This window comes from Bactrocera dorsalis, chromosome 3 (assembly GCF_023373825.1).
Source record: "Bactrocera dorsalis isolate Fly_Bdor chromosome 3, ASM2337382v1, whole genome shotgun sequence".
Classification (NCBI taxonomy): Eukaryota; Metazoa; Arthropoda; class Insecta; order Diptera; family Tephritidae; genus Bactrocera; species Bactrocera dorsalis.
Genome location: NC_064305.1, coordinates 29471136 through 29480256, shown reverse-complemented (window position 1 = coordinate 29480256; position 9121 = coordinate 29471136). Strand labels below are relative to the sequence as shown.

The window sequence follows — 9121 nt, the reverse complement described above, 5'->3', positions numbered from 1 at the left end:
ACTCGTGCACTCTGTTAGGGGATAGAGGATTTACCACTCTTAAAAAAATGTAATGTTGGCTCTTTGTTCGAAGCTCATTTTCGCACCGATAACACAAACATATTTACACTTTAAACTTCACTTCCAAGCAATGAATTGTCATGAAATTCTCACTGGACAATTGGTAAAGATAGCAGATTCTAACACACCAGTTGGCATATAGATGGCGCCACCAGGGGGCGCTAGATTCAAAAAGTTCTGTTTACCTTGGAACACTTCTTGTAGATCGTTGTTGCTTTTATAATGGCTTGTGGTTTTTGTAATGATTTTGTTGTTGTGGAAATCGTTATTGATATCGATGTCATTGGTATTGTTTTAGTTGTTGTTCTTGTTACATTCCATGTTTTCGAAATTCACTTATCATTCGACGCCTTGGCAATTTTCTTTGCGAAGAATTTCATTTCGTTTTGGCGAACGCTGCAGCTAAAGGACAGCGCAAATATAAATAGGAATGCCGTCGAACAAGCTGATACATATATACACACATTGAGGCACATACACACACCTAAACAGGGCTAGCTTGGGCTACTGTGGGGGTCAGCACGGTGGCGGATAGTTGAACGGCCTCCAGATATGAAGGTTAGCTGCGAATAAACCAATAAGCAGTCCCCGACCAAAGCAGCAGGGATGGAGGGTATAGCTTAAAAGGTTATATACATCCGATGAAGTCTCTGTGATGGGGCGAACCGACACCGCCCAAAACTACGTGTCAAACAAAGAAAATCCCGGGAGCGTCGGACTCAGATTGAGCGGCTCACTGGGCAGCGTCTGCCTCCAGGTTAGGAGCGGCTGAACCAAATTCAAACAACATACGGAAATTGGAATAATTCTCTCAAAACGGATACCAGATTCTGAGCCCAGTAAGACTCTGGTGAAAATCTACTGGAAACGGTTTTCAAATTCACACATTGGAGCTGACAGACCTAGCATTCGGTGACCTTAGTAAGCGGAGTGAAATCTTGCCGAAATGGCTCACCGGCTAATGTTACGTCTGCCTTCCGTCCCGCTAAAACCCCGGCAAGGCCTCGAGGTACGTTCGATGCTTGCCGTCATTGAGTTGGCGCTGCAATTTCGGTTGAGCCTTGCTCCCGATTAACGCTGATCTGGCACTGAACGTATATACCCATAAGGACCTACGTCAACCCTTTGCGTGACCTCCCTGCATTGCAAAAGATAACCACGGGATCATCCAAGGCGATTGCACATAGCGAGCAGAGATAGCGGCCTCGAGGGGGGACCCAATTAAATGAACACTACAAACAATATTACCAATATCACGGAAGCTGAACTCGAAAATGTAAACGCAGCACATGGCCTTTAGGCGAAGCTCAAATGTAATGAGAACACCACCACTGCATACCAACCACCGAAAGACAGTACAGCAGCGGGCGTTGAGCAAGACAAGCAGTCAAATGTAACCCCTATAGCAAGGAAACCCATTACTGGCGGAAATATGCCAGCCTTCTATCAACTCGGAGAACAGATTGGCAATCTGGTTACTATGCTTGAGGATGGAAAAAGACGGTCTATCCATCAGGCCATGAGGGACACAATAGGACGGATAACCTCACTATATGAGCTAGCGGCCTCTGATGTATTGCTACCAATCCAAATCCCTGCGAAAGTAGGGAAAACACGTCCCAAACTTCGCCGTGGTTTGTGATTGCGATGCAAGCGAAGAGAAAGCTTGAAAACGAGAAAGAAACGTCAAAGAGTAAGAGACGAAAAGACTTTGATAGAACGCAACAAAAGAAAATACCTGAGAGGGCTTAACCCGGATGATTCAGGCACCTGAATGGCAACTGGTGAAAAACTAACGTAATAAACCGGAGTTGAAAAAAAACTGAACCAAAGATCCCAAAACGGAAGCGCACAGAAGCCCTGGTGATTTCGAAGACCAGTGAGGTGTCTTACGCAGAAATGCTAAAGAAAATGAAATCAGACCCCAGACTTCAAGACCTCGGTGACAGCTTGAGCAAAACAAGGAGAACAGCGAAAGGTGAACTTCTTCTAAAACTTAAAGCAAAAACGAAAGAGCCCTCTAAAATACTCAAAGGAACGCGCAATAGAGGTTCCTAAAAGACATGACAGAAGTTAAAGTTCTAGCACAAACAGTTACCGCTAGAAATTAGAGATTTGGATGAGGCAACGACAGCCGAGGAAGTATGTACGTCCATAAACGACAAACTTTCTGACGAAGAGAATGTAGAACGTAGTGCCATCAAATTTATGACGACGGCTTAAAAGACGAAACGCAAATTGCCATTATTAGTGTCCCTTTGGCAACATCAAGAAAACTCTTAGACGCAAACAAAATAAAAATAGGCGGGGTGAATTGTAGGGTCCGGGAAATTACAAGACCTACCCGATGCTTCAAATGTTTTGAGTTTGGCCATATATCGCGTAGCTGTAAAAGTAGCAGAGATCTCACGTGGCTCTTACTATAGATGTGGAGAAAAGGGGCATGCCGCAAAAGGATGCAGCAAGGAGCCACTATGTCTCTTATGCCCACATGGGAGCAAATAAGCACCCGACTGGTAGTTTTAGCTGCCCCAGCTTATAAAAAGGCTGCCGCAAGACTCACAAAGATGAGGGTGCCTTCAGTTAAATCTGAACCACTGTTCGGCAGCCCAAGCACTGTTGACGAAAACCGCCTTGGTCGTTAACACAGACGTACTATTACTTAGTGAAACTATACAAGACCCCAAAAAATGACGATAACTGGATCGAATACAAGGATTCGAAATCTGCGATATGGACATTGAACAATATTCCTTTTGAAAACACTCAGACTATTAAAGAAAAAGGCTTCGTGTACGCAAAGATAAAGGGCATACATTTTTACAGTTGCTACGCCGCTCCGAGCCTATCCCTTTTTGAATTCCAGGATATGCTCTTTAGGCTCACATCGCGCGCAAGAGGAAAGACCACCGCTGGTCATTGCTGGTGACTTTAATGCATGGGCGGTTGAATGGGGGAGTACGATCACTAACACGAGGGGCAGAGCCCCACTATCATCACTCGCAAATCTTGATCTTGTACTCCTCAACAACGGATACAAACCAACTTTTATCAAAGGAAGAGCGTCATCGTATATTGACCTCACATTCGTAAGCTCGTCGATTGCAACCCAAAACCTCATGGAAAGTCTCGGACGTGTATACACACATGATCACTAAGCTATAATTTTTGACATAAACATACAAAAATAAGCCCCCCCCAAAACTCTGGTCCTTTTGCACCTAAGAGCGTAATAAGACGCTGGAGAACAAAAGTCCTGTGATACAGAAATGCTCGAATACGCCATTAGTCAAGTAAAAGAGGATTTACAAGGGAACGCTCGGAACCAGATACAATACATAACAAAATCACTGGTAACGGTAGCTGATTCCACGATGCCAAGAAGAAAAGACGGAGGAAACAAAGCCCCACTATACTGGTGGTCCGAAGAAATAGCGCAACTGAGAGCTGAGTGCCTCAAGTTCCGACGTAGGCAGCAACGTGCTAGGAGGAAGAGGGGATTTCGCGGAACTCCTAATAAACTTCCGGAAAAAAAGGAAAGAACTCCATAAGGCCATAGCTAAAAGCAAAAGAAACGCCTTTAACCAACTTATCTCAGAGGTAGATAACGACCCTTTGGGAAAAAGACTACCGAATCGTGATGAAGAAAATAGGTAAATCAAGAAGCCCGCCTATATCTCCCGCCTATCCTACGTAAGATAGTTAGTAGTTTATTCCCAAGATGCGAACCCATGCAAGTGCTAATTCTTCAAATTTACCCGGACGAAATTGCTGAAGTGTCCCACGAAGAAATACTACATGCGGTGAAAAGAATTAAGATAGGCAAAGCACCCGGCCTGGACGGAATACCCAATTTCGTAACTAAGCGTATCATTCAAAGAAAGCCAAAATTGTTCCAAAACGCATACACAAACTGCTTGAAGGAAGGGATCTTCCCCAAATGTTGGAAGCGTCAACGCCTCGTTCTTCTCCCCAAAGGTGATAAGCCCCCAGAAGAACCCTCGTCATATCGGCCCTTATGTATGCTTGATACGGCTGGAAAAGTTTTCGAGACAATTATCTGCAAGCGACTCGAGAAGTATACGGAAGGAGACGCTGGGTTGAATCCAATGCAATTTGGTTTCAGAAAAGGACGAAGCACAGTGGATGCAATAAATGCGGTTACCGATATTGTGGGAAAAGCATTGGAAGGGAGCAGATGGCGCTGGGGTGACAAAAAATACTGTGTTGTCATTACCCTGGATATCAAAAATGCTTTCAACTCAGCGAACTGGACTCTAATCATTAGAGCCCTGACAGAGCTAAAGGTTCCGGACTACCTTATACGAATTGTGGCCAGCTACTTTGACAACAGAGTATTAGTATACGAAACAGAATGTGGACCTGAAACATACAAAGTTACAGGCGGTGTTCCGCAAGGGTCAGTTCTCGGCCCTTATACTCTGGAACGTTATGTACAATGGGGTTCTGAGAGTCGCGATGCCAGATGCTGTGAACGTAGTAGGTTATGCGGACGACATTTCGGTCGTAGTAGTAGCGAAAACCCTGGACGAGGCGAGAAACAAGTGTAACGAAAAGTATCAGCAATATTAAAAGATGGCTCGAAAACGCTGGCTTACAACTAGCAGCTCACAAAATGGAGGTTGTTCTGATGAGTAGCCGAAAAAAGATGGAAACAATAGAGATATGTATTGATGGCCATACAATAAAGTCAAGTCCACATTTAAAATATCTTGGAGTAATCCTAGATCAAAGACTTTCGTTTAAGCAGCACTTAATAGCCACACACACCAAAGCGGCTAGGTCCGTGTCGGCAATAGCGAGAATAATGCCCCAATATGCGAAGCCCCAGACAACTAGTCAGAAAGCTGCTGACAAGTGTCAGTATCTCCATCATTCTTTACGCGGCGTCAATCTGGATATCGGCTATTAAACATAGCTCATATATGAGAGGAGTTGCTTCGTCCACAGACTGGCGTCATTAAGAACCTGCTGCGCATTCAGAACTGTATCGGATGTGGCAATCAATGCTATATCAGGAAGACTCCTCAAAGACATAGCAGCAGAGCGTTGCTCATCAGTCATCCAGACATGAGGGCTAGCATGTCACCTAGCCAATATAAGCAAGAAATGGACCCATTCTCTGATACCCAATATTAGAGAATGGGTTACGCGGGATCATGGAGAGGTGAACTACTACCTCACACAATTTCTATCTGGTCACGGCTGCTTCAGAAGCTATCTGTACAAATATAAGCATGTGGAATCTCCACTCTGCATGCACTGTGAAAATGATATTGAAACGGCAGATCACATACTGGTGGAATGTGTCCGTTTCCAAAAGGAAAGTAAAATACTTTAAGATAAACTAGTAAAGTCCTTACCCATACGCTCAAGGGATGTGGTAAAATTTATGCTAACATCCCACCTAGCATGGGATATGGTATGTGGGATAATAGCATATATTATGCAAAGGCTGCGTGAAGAGGAAATCACGATAAGACCGAGAGTGCAGTCCCGAGAAGCTGCAAACGTATGACAAAATAAGAAGTTATATATAAAAGAGATGTTGTATACATAAACAATACCTGCCCTGCGAAGGAAAGCCTATAGGTAGTTCCGCAGGGAAACACAGGTCTGGGGGCAAGGGGGTGCTTTAGCACGTATGCGCTGTATGCGAATCGGGCATAATTGTTGGTACGGGCCAACAATATATTTTTAATTTTTAAACCCACCTTTGGCTTATCAATAAAAAAAAAAAAAAAAAAAAAACACCTAAACGTATACACAGTAAAGTAAACTTGCAACAAATCGAATGAAATCACTTTCCGACGTGCTTACTGACGCTGCTAGGGAGCAATGATGTATGTTGGTGAGAGGTGAGCGCCGATAAATGCAACCGTATATGTATGTATACTATTTCGAAAGTGCTTTCTGTATACATGTTTGTGTGTGTGTATTTGCTGGTGTTTACCTCGCTCCACTCAGGCTTGCAGGCAGCGGTTGCGTCCCTTGGGTCCCCAATGCTTGCCAACAGTCAACAAATGTTCTTTCCGTTGTGATATTTCACATTTTCAACACGATTAGAAAACGGGCGCTTGTGCGGCACGGAAAGTGGCTTCAATTGTTAGTTAGTTACACACGCACAATTTCAAACAAATATGTAAGTATGTATGTGTGGCGCATTTGTTAGGCGTCAATGCTGGTGTTGTTGTTGTTTTTGTCTCTATATGTTGTTTTGCGGCTTGTAGGGCAATAATCGTTGGAAAGTACTAAAAAGGTTAGTGATTGCTGGGCATGTGCAACAATAACTTGAATTAGTTAAAAATAAAATGGTGGCTGAAAAATGAAATGGAGTGCCCGTGAAATGGAAAAGTAAGGATTGGCTAAATTTGGGTGCAGACGTTTATTATGTATTTTCGCCTTCTTTAAAATTCATAAGTATAACGAAAAGGTATATGACAAAAACTTGGGCAGCTCAGTGGCCGATTTCATCAATTAGTAGTATATCTAAGAAAAATATTAACTTTATTTGGTCTAGGTATCTGATATACAGTCCTATATATATTACATAGTTCAAACAACATTATATTAGATGCATTCGGACCGATGCAAGTCTTGTTTTATCTAACCTTTGTACCACGTACCACACATGTTGATATTAGAATAAGTTGCTTATTTACATCAAAATATCCCAAAGATTAGCCGATTTTTTCGGAAAAACACTAAACTTTAGCAGTTGAGATCTTTGTATTTTGTACTACTATGGACAAAAAATGGTAAGGCTTTGCTCATAATTTTAAAATTGTTAATTTATTCTTCAAAATTTATGTCTTACTCCTTGACTCCAATACATTTGTACTAACGGTTTTTCCAATCCTCGAAACAGTTGTTGAAGTCAATCTCCGGAAAAGCTTCAAAAGATGGGACCGTTTGGAGTAAGGCAGCACCTCAAAGTAGTCGTGTTCGCTCCCATAATGTACTGCGTTCATCCGGTGGATCGACAATTACATCATGTTCGCCTGTTGAAGTTTTGGATGCGTTTTTTACACCAAACATATCATACATCATTGTAAGCGAAACCTACAATTACGGTACGGAAAAAACCAATGAATGGAACTTTAAAAATCCCAACAAATTGAAAGAATGGCAAAACTTTACAGAAACGGACCTCAGAGGTTTTCTAGGTATTCTTATAGCAGCAGGAGTCAGCAATAACAATAGTCAGGCTGCGTCAGTTTTATGGAAAACAAATCAATTGCCAATTTTCAGAGCAACGATGTCCTACCGTCGGTTTTTGACCATATCCCGTTATATACGATTTGATGACGGTCGCACTAGACCTTTCCGCTTAGAAACAGATAAAGCGGCATCTATGCGAGATATTTGGAACTTTCTAAATACAAATCTCCAGAAGAATTTTCGTCCATATAGCGATATAACTGTTGACGAACAACTTTTTCCGTATCGAGGAAGAACGAAATTTACTCAGTACATACCTTCAAAACCGGCTAAGTACGGTACAAAAGTATGGTGGGCTTGTGACGCAAAAACTCATTATCCTTTGAGTGGTAATATCTATACCGGAAAAAAACCCAACGAAGGGAGAGCAAAGAACCAAGAGGAAAATGAGCTTATACGTTTGGTTTCAAAATATTCAAATTCTGGGCGCACAATAGTAGCTGACAACTTTTTTTCCACTTTAAATTTATGTAAGCGGCTAATAAGCTTGGGGCTGTCCTTCGTTGGAACCATTCGAAGCAATAAAGCATGTATACCACCTGAAATGAAGCAAAACAAGATTAGGGCAGTTCTTTCATCTGAGTTTGGATTTCATCAAGACAACGTAGCCATTTGTTCATATGTTCCTAAGAAAAACAAAGCGGTAATATTACTGTCCAGGGTACATTACGATAAGGAGGTTGAAGGCGTCAAGCGAAAACCAGCAGCAATAATGCATTACAACAAAACTAAAGTTGGTATTGATGCCATGGACCAAATGCTAACGCATTACACTACCAAAAGAAAAACTAAGAGATGGACTCTTGCATTTTTTTATAATATTGTTGATGTAATGGCATTAGGCAGTTTTATTATATGCAAAGAAAATAACAATTACACTAAATCAGACGCTCGTAGAAAGTTTTTATATGATTTGTCCGAAATGTTAGCTCATCCGCAAATCGAGTCGAGACGTAACAATATACATGTAATAAAGCATTCCGTTTGCCGTTCCGCAATTGAAGATATTTTGGGAAAATTTGAGGTATGTATTCAGTAATGTTATATATATAGGGCAAACACATTTACAAGTTACAAAATTTATTTTACAGAAACAACCAAATACGCTAACAGACACCAAAAGTGAGACTTTAGAAAAGAAAAGGAACTGCAGCTTATGTCATTCTCAAGACAAACATCGTCGTAAAACAAGGTTCTTTTGCCAAGAGTGCGCAGATGCTGTATGTCAACAACATTCAAAATGTTATTACAAATGCTTTAAGTGCATAAAGGAAAATTAATTCTATTTTCAATCTTTTACTTGCTTTTCGTGAATACTTTATTTGAGTTTTTAAAATGTTATTTGAAATAAAAAAAAATTAAAGTTTCTCCAAAATGATGTTAGGTTTGCTTTTGGGTCCAGCCAGGCCCATTGGTACTCTATATGACAATCCAAGTATCCGTCAAAATGAGGGTTATAAAGACTTGCTCGCAACAAACAACTATCACCGAAGGCCTTTTGCAGCATTCTAAACGTTTCAGCACCATAAATTTGATTCCGCACAAAAAATTTAATTGAACTACTTTGTTGAAAGCGTATACTACGAGTATACACTAATGATTATTTTGATGTGACATTTGGCACAGATGTCATTGACAGTCATACCAACCTAGAGAAAAATATTTTGAATAACGGGTTATCGTCCGAAATGTTAATTAAAAAGTATTACTATTTTTGTTTGCTTCGCGGTTTTATTATTTTCCATGTACATAGTATACTTTGTACTTTCTGCTTCTCTCATTGCAATGCGATGGAAAGAACAAGCCATCACAGTTTTAG

General features: G+C 41.3%; 1 protein-coding gene across 1 annotated transcript; it reads left to right on the top strand.

Annotated features, from left to right (window-relative positions):
• Window positions 1-6495: 6495 nt before the first annotated feature.
• Window positions 6496-8582, top strand: LOC125777523 (piggyBac transposable element-derived protein 3-like). The gene is made up of 2 exons (XM_049452626.1): window positions 6496-8326; window positions 8394-8582. Exons 1-2 carry the CDS (start codon window positions 7340-7342, stop codon window positions 8580-8582), a joined length of 1176 nt encoding a protein of 391 aa, XP_049308583.1. The 5' UTR covers window positions 6496-7339.
• Window positions 8583-9121: the final 539 nt, after the last annotated feature.